At 53.5% G+C, this 16,407-nt stretch overlaps 9 protein-coding genes across 9 annotated transcripts; 3 read left to right on the forward strand and 6 right to left on the reverse strand.

Moving 5' to 3' along the window:
- Positions 1 to 56: 56 nt before the first annotated feature.
- On the reverse strand, positions 57 to 2,840 carry HPODL_02769 (uncharacterized protein; the record flags this gene model as incomplete). The annotated part of the gene is made up of 1 exon (XM_014077086.1): positions 57 to 2,840. The coding sequence occupies one exon, from the start codon at positions 2,838 to 2,840 to the stop codon at positions 57 to 59; it is 2,784 nt and encodes a 927-aa protein (XP_013932561.1).
- A 219-nt stretch (positions 2,841 to 3,059) lies between these two features.
- Positions 3,060 to 4,508, reverse strand: HPODL_02770 (Cys-Gly metallodipeptidase DUG1; the record flags this gene model as incomplete). Its single annotated transcript, XM_014077087.1, has 1 exon — positions 3,060 to 4,508. The coding sequence occupies one exon, from the start codon at positions 4,506 to 4,508 to the stop codon at positions 3,060 to 3,062; it is 1,449 nt and encodes a 482-aa protein (XP_013932562.1).
- Positions 4,509 to 5,122: 614 nt separating this feature from the next.
- HPODL_02771 (Asparagine synthetase [glutamine-hydrolyzing] 1) lies at positions 5,123 to 6,850 on the forward strand (the record flags this gene model as incomplete). The annotated part of the gene is made up of 1 exon (XM_014077088.1): positions 5,123 to 6,850. One exon carries the CDS (start codon positions 5,123 to 5,125, stop codon positions 6,848 to 6,850), a length of 1,728 nt encoding a protein of 575 aa, XP_013932563.1.
- A 76-nt stretch (positions 6,851 to 6,926) lies between these two features.
- On the forward strand, positions 6,927 to 7,616 carry HPODL_02772 (Rab family protein; the record flags this gene model as incomplete). The annotated part of the gene is made up of 1 exon (XM_014077089.1): positions 6,927 to 7,616. One exon carries the CDS (start codon positions 6,927 to 6,929, stop codon positions 7,614 to 7,616), a length of 690 nt encoding a protein of 229 aa, XP_013932564.1.
- A 2-nt stretch (positions 7,617 to 7,618) lies between these two features.
- HPODL_02773 (WD40 repeat-containing protein) lies at positions 7,619 to 8,833 on the reverse strand (the record flags this gene model as incomplete). Its single annotated transcript, XM_014077090.1, has 1 exon — positions 7,619 to 8,833. The coding sequence occupies one exon, from the start codon at positions 8,831 to 8,833 to the stop codon at positions 7,619 to 7,621; it is 1,215 nt and encodes a 404-aa protein (XP_013932565.1).
- Positions 8,834 to 9,059: 226 nt separating this feature from the next.
- HPODL_02774 (Ser-Thr protein kinase, member (with Ark1p and Prk1p) of the Ark kinase family) lies at positions 9,060 to 10,589 on the forward strand (the record flags this gene model as incomplete). The annotated part of the gene is made up of 1 exon (XM_014077091.1): positions 9,060 to 10,589. The coding sequence occupies one exon, from the start codon at positions 9,060 to 9,062 to the stop codon at positions 10,587 to 10,589; it is 1,530 nt and encodes a 509-aa protein (XP_013932566.1).
- A 13-nt stretch (positions 10,590 to 10,602) lies between these two features.
- On the reverse strand, positions 10,603 to 10,806 carry HPODL_05343 (putative membrane protein; the record flags this gene model as incomplete). The annotated part of the gene is made up of 1 exon (XM_014077092.1): positions 10,603 to 10,806. The coding sequence occupies one exon, from the start codon at positions 10,804 to 10,806 to the stop codon at positions 10,603 to 10,605; it is 204 nt and encodes a 67-aa protein (XP_013932567.1).
- A 94-nt stretch (positions 10,807 to 10,900) lies between these two features.
- On the reverse strand, positions 10,901 to 13,333 carry HPODL_02775 (Zinc-cluster protein; the record flags this gene model as incomplete). Its single annotated transcript, XM_014077093.1, has 1 exon — positions 10,901 to 13,333. The coding sequence occupies one exon, from the start codon at positions 13,331 to 13,333 to the stop codon at positions 10,901 to 10,903; it is 2,433 nt and encodes an 810-aa protein (XP_013932568.1).
- Positions 13,334 to 13,448: 115 nt separating this feature from the next.
- On the reverse strand, positions 13,449 to 16,364 carry HPODL_02776 (uncharacterized protein; the record flags this gene model as incomplete). Its single annotated transcript, XM_014077094.1, has 1 exon — positions 13,449 to 16,364. One exon carries the CDS (start codon positions 16,362 to 16,364, stop codon positions 13,449 to 13,451), a length of 2,916 nt encoding a protein of 971 aa, XP_013932569.1.
- Positions 16,365 to 16,407: the final 43 nt, after the last annotated feature.

A 16,407-nucleotide genomic window follows, 5' to 3' on the forward strand; every position in this document is an offset into this window, starting at 1 on the left:
TCTATTAAAATTATTTTTTCACGGAGTCTCCATGCTACCACTTTGTAGCTCATTCTCTATTTATTTTTCATTTCATCTCTCAGCTCCTGTAATCTCGTATACTCTGCAGTGTCCTCCCAAACCTTGCCCTTCGACAGCAGTGACCGCACTGTCGACCGCGCCTTGAATCGCCAGTCCTTGCAGACCACATCGCCGGCATCGTGTTTCCCCGGCAGCTCGCCAAAATTCTCATACGCAGACACCAGATCCTCGCAAGCCGTTACCGCCTCGCGCCATGCATCCTGATCCACCTCGAGCTCGGGCCGACTGATCGCCGCGCGGTACGCTTTCTCATAGTCCTCGAGCGCCAGCCATGGCTTCTTGCGCCACAAGTCAACCTTAGCCACAATGCGCCACACGCGAGCACTGTAGTTCACCACGGCCGGCACCTCCTGACACAGGAACTTGAGACACGTTCTCTGGAAATGCGTCTGCCGCGCCTCCTCATCGTACGGCTCAGAAACAAGTAGTCCGGCCAGTTTCTCCAAAATCGGAATATCCAACGACCCGTCGCCATCAAGCTTCCGTGTGTCCAGCAAAGTGCGCGACGCAAGAAGCACGTCGTCCCAACGGCCCAGCTTCACCGCCACAATCAGGTAGTTCTCCCAGATCTTCCACGAGGCCTTTTCCGTGTCGCCAGAGCTCACTGCACGCTGCAACGCCGTGAACGCTTCCTTCAGCTTGTCCAGCCGCAGCAGTGCCGACGCCAGATTGGACCACGAGTACTGGCTGCTGTCGTCCAGCGCGACACACCGCGTGAACGCCTCTGCAGCCAGCTCATAGTTCTCCGTCTCCAGCCCCAGACACCCGTAGAAATACCAGTTTTCGAAATTGAGCGGGTTCGCACGCACACAGTCGTATTGGTGGCCGATCGCCGCGGCGTAGTCACGTGACCCATCAGGGAGCCGGTAGCAGTATTTTGCGAGCGACCGTTTTGCGTTGGCGTAGCGGCCGAGCTGCCACGCTTTTTCCCACAGCACCGGGTCCTGGCGCACGTCGCCGAGTACGCACACAGCGCGCGCGTCGTCGGGCGATTCGGCAAGTTGCCGCAAAACCAACTCCTCGGCCTTGCTCTCGTTTCCTATCGAGCCGTAGCACAGGGCAGCGTCTGTCCACAGCTGCAGTCTTTCGTAGATCTCCAGCGCAGATTTAACGGACCCGAGTTCAATGAGCTTTTCTGCCAGTCTGGAGTCCAGCGACCACTTGGGGCTCAGCGACAAAGCGTAGATGTACTGCGATCTCACGGCATTTATTAGTGTAGTGTCATCTTGGAGATCTGAAGCTGTGAAAAATTCTGGGAACTGCTCCTCTTCCTTGGTTTTGGGGAAAAGTCGTGCGGTCTGCTCCGCGTGCACGCCAAGCTCCTCAACAAGTGAATATAGCTGCAAAACTCCTCTTTCGACCGTCTTTGGTCTGGTGGTTTCGAGCAGAGACCGCTGCCAGAGAGCGTTGCTGAAAACGAGCCAGTTAACGCTTCCCGGCGGTGAATACAGCACTCTTTCCACCAGCGCCCGCAGCTCCTCGCCCACGAGCGCGTTATTGGCCGGAGTATTTGCACGGATGGTCTCCAGACGCAATAAAAGCTGCACGCTGTCGAGATCGGCGAGCGGAGGCTGGCTATTTGGGTCCAGCGACCGCAGTGGTGCAGGGATGTCTTCTTCCTTGACCGCGATCGGGAGCAGCTTTGTTTCCTGGTCTTCGGTGGACTCGTAATTCGGGAAGTCGACCTTGACTCGTTTTTCGTCGCCAAACTCTTCAAAAGCCTGATCATCACCTAAATTCTCGTACTGCAAACGCTCCAAAAATAGGTCGTCGTTTAGAGCCACCTCCTGCGGATTGTGTCTGTATTCCGAACCAACGCGCAATAGCGTGTCCTGCGAACGAGCCAGAACAGCCAGTGCCGCAAATGCCTTCTCCTGGAATTTGGTCCGCTTGGCCTTGCAGCCTGTAAGCACAAATTGCAGCCCCGAAGCAGATTTTGCCTTGGCCAGGCTTTCTGAGGCCTGGGTCTCTGAGCCGGCACTCAGCGCAGCTCTGGCTCGCTCCAGGTGGTATAAAACTAGAATGTACTGGTTTGTGACACTGTTGACATTTGTATCATCCATCAGAGCGGCCGCCAAAGAAGGACAAAGCAGCGAAAACGTTAGTGTAGACAGCACTGGATTTTGGTCATGGAACAATGACTGCTGGACCTGCAGCGCTCTTGCCCGCCACCAGCACAGAGCTGCTTGGAGGTGGTTTCCCTTAGTGAGTTCTGGGATGTTTGATTGGCTGATGGCAGCTTCTGGCTCGATGGACTGGTTTACTCCAACAAGACTGATTGGGCAGCGTTGCAGTTTCTCAAATAGACGGAGCGATAAAATAAGAAGCATGGGCCAGTCCACCAGTTTGTTGGGCCTTTGACCGGATAGAGACAGAAGCGACAGAACTGCTGGATTGGAGGTTGTGAGTTTAGTGAGAAAGCCCAACTCGTCCACCATAGGCAGCCTAGGACCTGTAAAGTTGGTCTGGACGAAGATCTGGAGCAGCAAAATGGCTGAGACATAAGACAGCTCTTCAGAGACGTCCATCATTTTGTCTGTAATGTGATCAACGACGTTTTGCAGCTGCTGGTGCCCCAAATTCTCAATATTGCATAGCTCAAGAATACTTCGCTCATGAAAGATCTGGCGTAATTCGGAGCCGGCTAGCTTCGCATATTGGCCATTGATCAGCAGCTTAATAGCCCGTTCCTCGGAAGCTCCGCTCAAAAACTCCTTTTTCAGGCAGATCAGAGCGACCTGAGACTCTCTGGTCGTCATGAGTTATTGATTGAAATTTAAATATTTTTCAGTCTTTTAAATATTGTATTTTTTAATTATTTTTTTTGCTCTAATTAGGATATTTCTTCGCTTTTAGTAGCCGTTTACTTATTTTAATCTACAGAAGGATTGGTTTCAGGAATTGATCGCAAGTCCCTAAAAATGCTTCTAGTCTTCATCATACCACTGATTTATTACCTTCAATCCTATCCAATACCGCTACTCGCTGTCCTTTCCCGCAGCGTAGTAGTGCAAGTAAGCACTCAACGTCTTGACACCCTCCAGATAATTAGCAACGTCAATCTTTTCGTTGATCGAGTGAGCTCCATCATCTCCCTTACCCATTGGAAGCAGCAAAACGTCGGTCTTGAGCTGCTCTTCGAAAGTCAGGGTGATCGGAATAGAGCCACCTTCTCTGGTGAGGTCAGGATCAACATTCCAGACAAGCTGTGTTGCCTTTCTAGCAGCAGTAAAGGCTTCATTGAACGGATCACTAACCCAGTAGTTACCATCGTGGATCAGCTCGACATTAAAGCTGTTTGGAGACTTGAGCTCGGCAAACTTCTCCTTGCAGAACTTGAACACATACTCGTCCAGCTTGCGAGGGTCCATGTCAGGAACAGTTCTAATGGAGAATTTTCCAACAACCTTGGCAGGGATAACGGTCTTGGCTCCCCCTCCAGAAAAAGCACCCTCAATTCCGTGCAGCGACAAAGAAGGGTATCTCCATCTGTGCATAAGGATGTTCTTCTTGTCCTGGTAGATGGCGGTGTTAGAGCCAGAAGCAAGATTGAGCTCGTCCACATCAAAATCAATCTTCTCGTACAGCTTCTCCTCCTTCTCTGTAAGCGGGGCCACCATCTCGTTAACCCCAGGAATCTGGATGTTGCCTTGGGTGTCGACCAGCTTGGACATGACGTTAAAAAGGTCAGTCATTGGCTCGTGAATCACACCTCCAAAAATACCCGAGTGCAAATCCGCGCCCGGCCCGCTCACAGTGATCTGGTAGTAGCTGCATCCCCGAAGGCCGTAGGTGAGGACTGGTTTTTTGGTTCCAAGCCAGTAGTTGTCAGAGATACACACGGTGTCGACACCTTTGAAGTACTTGTCTGCCTCCTGGGCGACAAGCTCGTCCAGACCCAGTGAACCGCTCTCCTCCATGCCTTCGAAGCAACAGACGAGGTTGACTGGCAGCTCGATGCCGGCCTTGTTGTGGGCCTCGACGGCATTGAGCCAGCCCATGACAGGGCCCTTGTCGTCTGTGGAGCCACGGCCGTACAGTTTGCCGTCTTTCTCAACGAGTTTGAAAGGGTCCGAGTTCCAGCCGTCCTCAAGCAGAGCCGGCTGGACATCGTAGTGGCCGTACACTAAAACGGTTTTTTTGGCTGGGTTCTTGCCGAAACGAGCCAATACAATTGGAGGCAATTGTAATTTTGGATCCGACACAGGCGGAGGCTGGGTTCCTAGGTCGCGCAGCTGGATGTCCTCGGCACCAAGAGATTCCAGCTGTTTCTTTAGGAAATCGGCCATGGCAAACACCTGTGGTCTGAGGGACTCGTCGCTGGAAACAGAGGGAATGGCGACGGCCTGCGCCAGTCTGTTGACATATTCCGGCTTGAGCTTGTCGATCTGTGCAAATAGCGGCTTCACGGATTCAGAAACACTCATTTTATTTGTTCTCGAGATATATGATAGGGGGCGAACAAATTTAAGCATGGAAACAATTTTTTGATGCTACTTTTATGGCAGGGGATGGAAAATGGGAGGGTGGAAATGCCACCTGCCCGCTATGTAGATTGAAGAGGGCTGTCGAAGACATAGAATGGCCAGTCGGTATCAATACTAGGCTGATCAGTGGTCGCATTTGCATATCACTTAAGACAACTAAATAGAACGACGTGGAGTCTTGAATCGCAAGAAAGGCTCCTTCCCATCTCCATAACATCCCCTCCCTCCGTAAATAGACTCTGGGAGTCCACTTCTCTCTGCTTGCGAGTTTGTAGCGAGCTACTCCGACAGCTTATCGCGCCGGGTAATACAACACATAATTTGTCGCGGTGCTAGTAACGGACGTTACGGCCAGAATAGTGATTTGCGGTCTCTTTAAAGGTTCTTGTGGTCTATACACTATTACTACTCCACAAAGACACTGAACCCGATAGTGAACCTATCCCCGGCCAATGCTATCTACATAATCAGCCACTACCGTTTATTATCTCTATTTCGACTTTGCACGACGATGACTAAATAAATAATTTTTCACCTGGAAAAACATCTTCAACATGTGTGGTATCTTTGCTGCTTACAACGTCGAGGAGGTGGACGCCTTCAAGGGCAAGGCCCTGCAATACTCGAAGAGAATCAGACACAGAGGTCCAGATTGGTCGGGAAACAAGATCGTCAACAACACGATCCTGTGCCACGAGAGACTGGCCATCGTTGGCCTTGATTCGGGCGCCCAGCCAATCACTTCTCCAGACGAAAGATACACTCTTGCCGTCAACGGTGAGATCTATAACCATATCCACATCAGAGAAGAGTTTAAAGATTACAAGTTCAAGACTCTATCTGACTGTGAGCCTATCATCCCGCTGTTCCAGAAATACGACGTGGACGCCCCTAAATTTCTGGACGGTATGTTTGCCTGGGTGCTCTATGACAAGGAGGAGGACAGAGTCGTTGCTTCCAGAGACCCTATTGGTATCACGACGCTGTACATGGGCCGTTCGTCCAGCAGGCCAGGAACAGTGTTTTTCGCCTCGGAGCTGAAATGTCTGACCGACGAGTGTGACGAGATCACCCATTTCCCGCCTGGTCACGTGTACGACTCGAAGACCGACCAGCTCACCAGGTACTTCACGCCTTCGTGGTGGGATGGCGAAAAAATCCCAACTAATCCTGTCGACTACAAGAAGGTGAGAGAGACGCTGGAGATGGCTGTTAGAAAGAGACTCATGGCAGAGGTTCCGTTCGGTGTGCTGCTTTCTGGTGGACTGGATTCGTCGCTGATCGCGTCGATCGCCGCCAGAGAGACCGCCAAGGCCGCCAAGGAGGCCGATTCTCACACCGAGGGCATCGACGCGTCGCACACGCTGACCGGTGTGGACGACGATGGAAAGCTCGCTCTTTCGGGCTGGACCAAGCTGCACTCGTACGCGATCGGTCTGCCCGGTGCTCCGGACCTTGTTGCTGCCAAGAAGGTGGCCAAGTTCATCGGAACGATCCACCACGAGCACACCTTCACCGTGGAGGAAGGCTTCGACGCTCTGTCGGACGTGATTTACCATCTGGAGACCTACGACGTCACGACGATCCGTGCGTCGACCCCAATGTACCTGCTCTCGAGAAAAATCAAAGCGCAGGGTGTCAAAATGGTGCTGTCTGGTGAGGGATCCGACGAGATCTTTGGTGGCTATCTGTACTTTGCCTCTGCTCCGTCTCCTGAGGAATTCCACACTGAGTGCGTCAAAAGAGTCAAGAACCTACATTATGCCGACTGTTTGAGAGCCAACAAGTCCACCATGGCATGGGGACTAGAGGCCCGTGTGCCGTTCCTGGACAAGCAGTTCCTGGAGCTTTGCATGAACATCGACCCTAAGGAGAAGATGATTGTTCCTGAGGCCGGCAGAATCGAGAAATACATTCTGAGAAAGGCGTTCGATACCAGCGATGACCCATCTGCCAAGCCATACCTGCCAGACGAGATTCTATGGAGACAGAAGGAACAGTTCTCCGACGGTGTGGGCTACTCGTGGATCGACGGATTGAAGGAGCTTGCGGAAAGATCCGTGTCTGATGAGGAGTTTGCCCACCCTAAGCCAGAATGGGGCGACGATATTCCAACCACCAAGGAGGCCTACTTCTACCGCTGCAAGTTCGACGAGCTGTTCCCAAGCAAGGCTGCCGGCTCCACTGTCATGAGATGGGTGCCTAAGGCCGAATGGGGATGCCACGAGGACCCTTCGGGAAGATACGCCAAGACCCACGATGCGTCCGTTCTTAAGAACTGATAGATTAATAAATGGAAATAATATAATAATATTTGTCTTATCTACACAGCCGTGTGTGTATATTTATTTGTTTTACATGAAAAAGACCAGTTTGTCTTCGCTCGATTCGCGGTCGACCATCCCACGGACGCGCGAGCAGTACGAGTATCTGGCGAAAGTCATTCTGATTGGCTCGTCTGGTTCAGGCAAGTCCTCGCTGCTCCATCGGTACGTCTCGCGAGACTGGAGGGCCGTGTCGCAGACCATCGGCGTGGGATTTGCCTCCAAGGTAGCCGTCGTGGACGGCAGCACGCGTGTGAAGTTGCAAATATGGGACACGGCGGGCCAGGAACGGTTCCGCGCGCTCACGAGGTCGTATTACCGCGGCGCCAGCGGCGTCGTGGTGGTCTTTGATTTCAGCTCCAGATCCAGTTTCCAGGCCGTTTCAGAGTTTATGCAGGACGTGAAAAGCATGACACCGCCCGACTCGTGCGTGCTGCTCGTTGGGAACAAGAAAGACCTGCCCGAGGTGGTCTCAAGGAGCGAGATTGCCGGCTTAGTCGACAGCAGTTCTGTGATGCTGGGACGAACCGTCCAGTTTGTCGCGGCCAGTGCTTTAGACAATTCCAATGTGGACACTGTGTTTGAAACCGTGGCCGGCTCTCTGGTCACAAAAATCGAGCTCGGGCAGATCGACCCAGAAGACCCGGCGAGCGGCGTGCAGTACGGCGACCTCAGCTACGACGCTATCACGCTAGCGACTCCTCAACCCAGAGAATGCTGCTGAAATCACTCAGAAACAGGCACGCTCTCGATCACAAACGAGTCCACAAACGGGAATCCGCGAGCGTCCACCTCCTCGCGCTGGATGACGTCGATCTCGTCGCCCTCTTCCTCGATCTGCTTGTTCATGTCGTCCTCGTCGACGTAGTCGAACTCGTCCTCCTTCTCTTCATAATCAATGTTCTCCTCAATCTCCTCGAAATCGGGCGCCAGCGCACTCCACTTCTGCGGAATCACCACCGACCAGATGAAAAGCGTGCCGGTGTCCATCGTGGTGGCCACGATAGAACATTTGCGATAGTTCCAGTCCACAGCCAGCAGCTCGTCGTTCGAGCCTTCCAGAATCTTCACCAACGACCCCATTCCGGTTTCCCAGATGTACACGTCGTGAGTCGCTCCGAGAGTGGAAGCACACATGTATTCCGAGTTATGGTTGAATTTCAACGCGTTCCACTGCAGTCGGTTCACGGCGTCCTGGTACCGGTTTTCAAGCTCAAACTCCCAGTTTTCCGCCGGGACAGAGGTATCCGGCATCGTGTACTGTCGGATGATCCGGTCGCTCGAGTTGACGGCCAATTTTGAGCAGTTGGGCGAAATCTCTATATTTTTTATGTTCGAGCTGCAAACATTCAACGAGCGCACAATTTGCAGACTATGCGTATCTATCACGTTCAACCAGCCCTTGCTAGTCCCTGTGAGAATGTAGTTGCTGTCAGGGGTCATTGTAGCCGTCAGCGTAGACTGTTTCACTGTGTTTGGCTGGCCCAGCGGATTGGTGTCTAGCTTGGTGATTTTGGGCTCGTTCTCGAGGTCTGCAAAAACAGGATCGTTGTCGACCAGCGCCGCAACAAATTGAAAGTGGTTCTGCGGGTTCATCACGCTGCACCAGACGGGTCCTTCGAAATTATAACTCCGGATCACCTTGCACGTTCCCAGGTCCCACAGGTTCACCTTCCAATCCTTGGACGAGGAAAGCAAATACTGTCCGCAGGGCGACCAGTTCAGCGACGTGATGGCGCGCGTGTGGTCCCGGAGCACCTGGATCGTGCTGTTTGTGTCCGTGTCGATGATGAGAATAATGCCATCGACGAGCCCCGACGCAAGGTAGTCGCCTTTATAGCTGTACCGTACCTGCGTAGAATGACCGTATGCGAGCGTCTGTGCGAGTGTGTCAGGGTATTCTTTAGCCACGGCAAAGGGGTCTAAAAGCGAGAGATTCATAAGAAAATTAAATAATTTAACTAAGGAGAATTATAATGAGAAATCTGATCGGCCATTTTAGCTCTGAAAATTGGCACACGAGCACTGTGTAAATAGCAGGATCAAAAAAGATTCCGTCCCTTGAAATGTCCCTAAATAGCACAAACTCACTTGACTTCCCCCGCCTATCCGGTTTTCTGTCCAATAATTTATTAATTGTAGCTAGAAAAATATTCTTTTTATTGCAATGTCAGAACCCCCAGTTTTGGAGCGGTTACCCGCGGGAACAGAACTCCAGGTCGGCTCCCACAAGGCGAAAATCGTCAACTACATCTCTGCCGGCGGCTTTGCCCACGTGTATCTGGTCCAGATCAGCGAGAAGCCCGAGTTTGCCTGTCTCAAACGGGTGGTAGTGCCCAACAAACAGGGGCTTAATCTGTTGCGCGCAGAGGTCGAGGTCATGCAGAGGCTGGCCCATTGCGACTATGTGGTCAAGTATCTGGACTCGCACGCGTCAAGAGTGCCCAACACCCACTGCTACGAGGTGCTGGTGTTGATGGAATTGTGTCCCAACAAATCGCTGTTGGATCACATGAATGCCCGGCTAAGCACCAAACTGTCAGAGCCGGAAATCCTCAAAATCATGCTGGACATCTCGCAGGGAGTCTACGCGATGCACAGACTTAAACTGATCCACAGGGACATCAAGATAGAGAACGTGCTGATTGACGATAAATACACGTTCAAGCTGTGCGACTTCGGGTCCACATGTCCCGTGCTGCGTCCGCCACGCAACCACCAGGAGTTTCAGATCCTCACAAACGACCTGCTGAGACAGACAACGCCGCAATATAGACCTCCAGAGATGATCGACCTGTACCGCGGACTGCCGATCGACGAAAAATCAGATATCTGGGCTCTCGGCATTTTCCTGTACAAACTATGCTACTACATCACACCTTTCGAGACGGCCGGCGAGCTGGCCATCCTGCACACTGCCTACCGGTTTCCGTCCACCCCGCGATACTCGACTTCGTTGAAGAGTCTCATCAACATCATGCTTCAGGAGAATCCCGTGTACCGGCCCAACATATACCAGGTGACGGCCGAGATCTGCCGCATGATGGACATCGACATTCCCAAGGGCATAGAAGACTTCTATTTGCAGGGAGAGTACAAACACCCGCCTGCAGAGCAGATGCACCCGCCAATTGAGCAGTTCACGGCGAGTGTGATCCCAATGTTCTCGCCATTCAAATCGATGCCCCAGGATCCTGTTGTGCCAGTGGTGACGGTCGATGCAGAGAAATCGCAGCCCACCGAGGCGACAGGTACCTCTGTGGACCTCAAGTCGTCGCTTCCGTCCGAAGACTCGCTTGTCGACTTCAACATGGACCGGTTCCCGGAAATCCAGCTGAGCGGCGAGAATAAGACGGAAAACCAGCCTGTGGAGCCCGAGCCTGAGCCCATGCCAAAGTCGGGCTCGAAATGGTCGTCACACAACCCGTTCCCACAGGATTTGATCGACCTCTCGACAGAGGACACAGACAGAGCCACAGAGCCCACAGAGGCCGAGAACCCAGGCGGCGAAGCCGTGTCTTTGCCGGCACAGCTACTGGACGGGTCGGTGGCGAGCTTCACACAGCTACAGATCTCAGAGTCGGAGTGTGAGTCGACCCACTCAGCCTCGAAAATAGAGGGCGGCCAAGTCAAGCCAATATCTGATTCAAAAGCAAAACTATCTAGCATCGGGGACAATGAAAGCGTTTCCAGCTAGACCTGCTAGCGTCTTAGCCCAAAACCGGTTTGAAGGCCGAGTCCACAAGGTTGCCAAAAACCGGCGTCATAACAAGATTGGCGCAATACACCACCACGAGCAACAGCATCAAATTTGTGAAGTGGAGCGCGTACGACTCGTACTTCGTCAGCATGTAGTGGGGGAACAGGAAATAGTAGAACCCATACGCGTACTTTAGACCATCAACCACGCTCATTGTTTTGGAAAGGTGTGAACACTAATTTATGCTGTCGTTTGCGGCTGAAATTTTTTATTTTCGAGCGTGTACATGGTGCAGGGATGTAGTGCTGCTAGGGCAGGAACGCAAAATCTCCCGTGTCGGCGAGCTGGTCGTTCTGCCACGGCCACGAAAACAGGTCCTCGGGCTGGGCGTAGCACGCTTCGTAGACCGGCAGCTGCGACGCCGCGCTGGACTGTTTGTTGGCGCCCTGTAGCATCACGAGCCCCGTCTGCGGGATCTGCTGGCCGCTCTCGCCGGTCCAGACGGAGATGTTGTTGATCATGGCTGTGGTGCGGCCCACAAACGGCATCATCTCGGGGATGTTGGGCACCGGCGTGATTGGGGCGGCCAGCGGCTGTGCAGACAGCTGCGGCGGGCTGAAGGTGTGTTCAGGTTGCAGCAATCGGAGCTGGGGCTGGGGCGACGCCGGTAGCGGCGACGCTGTCTGCGGTCGATTGAACAAGTTGGCTGTGCTGCGCAGACTGGACGGCGACGACGTCACTCTGGGCGCCAGATACGAGTTCTGTGGCGGCAGCGGCGGCGAGTGGATCAGCAGGTGGCTCAGACCCTTTGGGATCGTGCTTCTTGTGAGCTGGCCACGCCGCTGCGACAGCTCCTCCTCCTCGCGTCGATCTGCGTCGGTCGGCTTCATGTTCAGCTCCGACTCCACGGTGTAGTGTTGGAGCGGCTTGCGCACCGTGGCCGGCGGCATCGCGTTTTGCGGCGTCTGCACCACTTCCGACGAGTCTGGCCCGCACCGCAAAATCAGATTGCCGATCGTGGCGGTCATCAGCTCCTCGAACGTTTCTCTAAACGAAAGCGCGAATTTGGTGCGCTCCGACATCACATACAGCGAGATGGAGCAGGCACGCAGATCGTCGAGCCCGGCAAACAGCGCCTCCGACACGACCGGCCGCGTGTGTTTTTTGTCGTCTCCGAGCAGCTTGCGGCGCATATCGTCGCGGTTTCTGTGCAACCATAGACAATAGATCAGCGTGACTCCGGCAATAAATATGGTATGGATGTTGATGACAGAGTGGCCACGCACGGTCTTCTGGTGGAAAGCCTTGATGCTCTGGCAGATCTGGCCCGCAGCGGCCTGGCACTCCTTGAAAAGACGGTCCTCGGGGTCCAGCAGCTCCAGAAATGGCTGGATCAGGTTCCGCACAGACCGGTAGTAATATATGCTCAAAGTCTCGTTTTCAATGCCCCTGCTGAACCCGTGGCACTCGTTGCGCCAGTCCTGCAACTGCTGGAAAAACCGCTCGACCGCAGGTAGCTGGTCTTTCGTGGTTATCGAAGTGCTGCCGAGAATATTGAGCTCCTCGATGAACCGCGCCTCGGTGCGACGGATCTTGATGATCTGATTGATAAATAGCTTGTCGTTCGGATGCAACGCGCGGGACGGCTCGTATTCGAACATCGGCAGATCTGCGTCCGTCAGGCGCTCCTTCAAAACGAACGGCTTGGAAATGGCAATGGCTATAGCTTTCTCCAGCAAATAGCAGCACCAGAACAGCCGCATCTGCCGATCGCGCTTCGCAGCACTCACGTTCTGGTAGCTGCTGCTCTTGTGCAGCCGCAGCTTGATGCACAGCTGCATCGCCTGGCCAATCACGTCGTACACGCCGTTGCTGTCCTTATCGTTGCGGATCAGGTTGCACGTGATCAGCACCAGCAGCTCGATCTTCTGTGTGCTGTGCACGTTCTCGAACATGAGGATGTGGCGCAGCGCGGCCGAAAAGAACCGCAGCGGCTCGGGGCCCTTGTATTTGCCCGTCGTCTCGTGCAACGTCGAGCTAAGCGTGAACACCAGAAACATCCTTGCACAGTTGAAATGGTAGTCGTCCGTAGACCTGGGTGCCACACGGTTGTAGTAGTCGTTCTGGAAGTTGAGCAGGTCCTGCTCGTTGAGCATCGGGAATTTGTACTGCAGCAGCGCAAAATATATGTCGACCAGCTGTTTCGCCAGTTTCAGGTCGATGTCGAAAATTGGCTCTTTTTTGAAAAAATCTTTGAGTCGCAGCCCGGCCAGCATGGAACGGTCGTATTTCTCGCCGTGCTCCATGAAAAACTCGTCAAACGGCTTGCCCAGCGTATCCTTGTAGGGGTTCAGCGACACCTGTGGCTCATCTGTGCGCATCAGCGGCCGGATCTTTCTGTACTTGGAGGGCGGTTCTGCCGCTTCTTCTTTATTTCGGGCCTCCAGCAGCTTCTCCAGCTGCTGCACCTTTTTCTCCAGAAAAACCGTGTACTCACTCTTTACGTTAGTCCTGTTGCTCGTGCCATACCGTGGGGGCTGCACACAAGTGGTTTGCGACTTGATACAGTTGGTGCAGCTGGGCGAGCGCTGGTCGCACTTCTGCTTTCGTTTCTGGCACAGGTAACACGACGTGGACCGGCCCTTCTTGTCCTTGATCTGAACGGGCGCTGGCGACGTGCTGTTGAGATCGGTCTGTGGCGTCAAAAGCGTCGGGATCGATTCCATTTCGGCTGGTGACATCTAATCTCACCCGGTAGACACCCCTATCTTCTATTATCTATTGGCTAAAAAAAAAAAAAGACATTTTTCGGTCTCCGCCAGCACACCCCGCGAGGAACCCTGCAGCATACCCCACTTAAACATTTTCCAGACCGCTCAGTCCGTTGAGTCCAAAAAGGAAGCCCAGCTCCACGCGACTCAACCGGTTCACCTGCTGCCGGGCCGTTGGATCCAGCGCGCTCTCCACCAACTTCTCCTTTTCCGCCTGTAGCTCGATAATCCGGTCCTCCACCGTGTTCCTGATCAAGATCCGGTGCACGTACACCTCGCGCACCTGCGAGATGCGGTGAACACGGTCCTGGGCCTGTTTCTCCACAAACGGGTTCCAGAAAGGCTCTAGGATGATCACATGCGACGCACACGTCAGTGTCAGACCGACATTTCCGGCCTTGAGCGACAGCAGCATCACTTTTTTGTTTGGGTCCTGGTAGAAGGTGGCGACGCTCGCGCTCTTGGCCTCCACGTTCATTGACCCGTCGTATCGTAGATACTCGATCCCGTGGTCCCGCAGAAACAGCTCCAGAATGTCAAAGAGCACCATAAACTGCGAAAACACAATCACCTTTTCTCCCGGCTTCGTCTCCAAGATATCTTTGATCAGCGTCAAGCACCGCTCGATCTTGGCCGACACCTCCAGCTGGCCGCCCTCGCTGGCTATCATGCCTTTTATCTTCTCTATCCGCTGGGCGCTGTTCAAAGACTGAGTCTGGATATTGAACTGTTTTTGCACATCTCTCCATTCCAGCCGTTTGTTGCACACCGAATCAAACACCAGAAGCTCCACACATAGACTCTCGCTGCTGGACTTGTTGCACGTTTTGCATCGCGCAGACCGCACTCCGTTCCAGACCGTCTCTGTGTTGTCTTCGAAAAATTGTTCCTGACAGTCTCTGCACACCGCGTGGCCACAGCTTCCAAGCAGAATAACATTGGCGTCCGCCTCGATCACATCAAAACACATCTGGCACGAAAACCCACTCTTCCACTGTTCGTTGATCTGGTCGCACAAAGTCCGGTCAAATCTCTTGGCCGTCTCGAACCCGTTCTTGATCGTGCTCACTTTGAACTCTCTCTCTTTGTTCTCGCCAATCTTCACCAGAAACTTGTGGTCGCACGCCTGTCTGAGTCGCAGCAACAGCGTGAGGATAGCACTGTATCCGCCCTTGTGCTTGTGGCCGTCGCCAGACCCGGCCAGGATTCTCTTCGCAGTGTCGGCAGACTGCGCCTCGAGGTTGTAGTAGAACTTGCGCTCGTCCTCCTTCATCTCCACGTGGTTGACCACCACGTGTTTCTCAGGTAGCTGCAAGATCGGCTTGCCGTCAATGAGAGTCTTCTTCGTCCGACGAAGCAGAATCGCCGTCAACAGGGCCTGCACGGTCTGCACACCGCGCGTCTCGCCGCCGTACTTGCTTCGCAACGCATTCGAGATGCGCTCTTTGAACCGCGCCTCCTCGCAATACGGCTTGATCTTCAAAAACCGCAAAATCGGATACAGCTCGTCAATGTTGTTTTGGATTGGCGTACCAGAGAGACACCATCTGTATTTGGAGTCGAGCAACGCGACCGCCTTGGACGTCTGCGTGAGCTTGTTCTTTATGGCCTGGGCCTCGTCGAGTATGATGCGGTGGAAAACGGCGTCCGAAGTGTAGAATGGCGACCGGTAGTGCGAGCCACCGTCGTCGCGTTCCGGTAGCGTGGCCTTCTTGGTTTTCAGCTCCTCGAGAGCCAAACGGTAGTGTTTCTTCATCTCGGACGTGAGCGTGTTGTAAGACACCAGAACCACATCGTACCGCGTCATCTCCTTGAACGTGTTTAGCTTGTTGCCCTGGTGGAATATAAAATAGCTTGTCTGCGACTGTTTTTTTAGCTTGAAGTCGAGCTCCTGCCCCCACTGCTGGAGCAGCGAAACTGGTGCCACCACCAGATTCGTCTTGCACTCATCGAGACCGGCCTTGTTGGCGGCCATCAACGCAATTGCCTGCACCGTTTTGCCCAATCCCATGTCGTCTGCAAGAATTCCGCCCTTATTAGCGGACTCCTCCATGCTGAGCATCCACTTGAGCCCGATTTTCTGGTGTTTGAGCAGCGCCACGCTCAGATCTTCAGGGTCGCGAACGTCTCCGTCCTCGTATGCCTCGTCGGGCTTGATGGTGTCGAGAAGATGCTGGATATCGTCTGCGTCCGAATAATTGTTAAATCGCTGCATATACGGATTGAAAGCGTAGGTATCGTAAGTTCTGGCTGAAGAGCCTGAATTCTCCGGCTCCCCGTAGTATCTGGGCAGCGAGTCGCCTTGGACGGCCGGCCGCGGATTAAAATGGTGCTCGTATTGGCACAGTAACTGAATCTTTTCGCTCGTGATTCTAATTTTCATGAAATGGCGTTCTATCTTTGCGCTGATCGCCGTCTCCATCCGCTGGAAATGGTCGGTCTTTTTCGGGTCATTGCGGCATGCGTCGGTCGTTAGGTATTTGATCACCGCCGTGCGCCGCTCCATCAGTCTTTTCACATTTTCGTTTAGCCTGTGCAAGTACTCCCGTGCCTGGACAAGCACGTTTCTCAAACCCTCGGCAGTGGTAGGCAACGGCTCCCTAAGAGCATGCGGCTGACTGGAAGGCTTCGTCGTGGGCGGACTGATATTGGTCGACTTGACAAAAACCACGTCGTCCTCGTGGTCCATGTCGTCGTTGTGGCCGTCGTCGTTATCTGTGTAATCCCGTTTCTCATTGGCTGGCGGGGGCTCCTCCTCTTCTGCGTCAGACGTCAAATCGATCACCTCTGATTTGAACGCCGGCTCTAGTTTTTGCCGCTTCGTCTCGTCTCTTATCCCATCCTTTCTTCTGTACGGCGCAACAAAACGGTGCATCGCAGGCACCTGGGGCGAAACCAGAGAGGACACGGGGGAAGTTTCGGACGAGTCGCGCACGGGGCGGTCGTCGTGGCGCGGCGACAGCTCGGAAACATCGAGTATTTGCACCTCGTCAGAAGACATGGCAAACAAAATAATACAAAATAAATTGCATGTTACACAGCCG

The sequence above is a fragment of the Ogataea parapolymorpha genome, chromosome VII, assembly GCF_000187245.1.
Source record: "Ogataea parapolymorpha DL-1 chromosome VII, whole genome shotgun sequence".
Lineage (NCBI taxonomy): Eukaryota > Fungi > Ascomycota > Pichiomycetes > Pichiales > Pichiaceae > Ogataea > Ogataea parapolymorpha.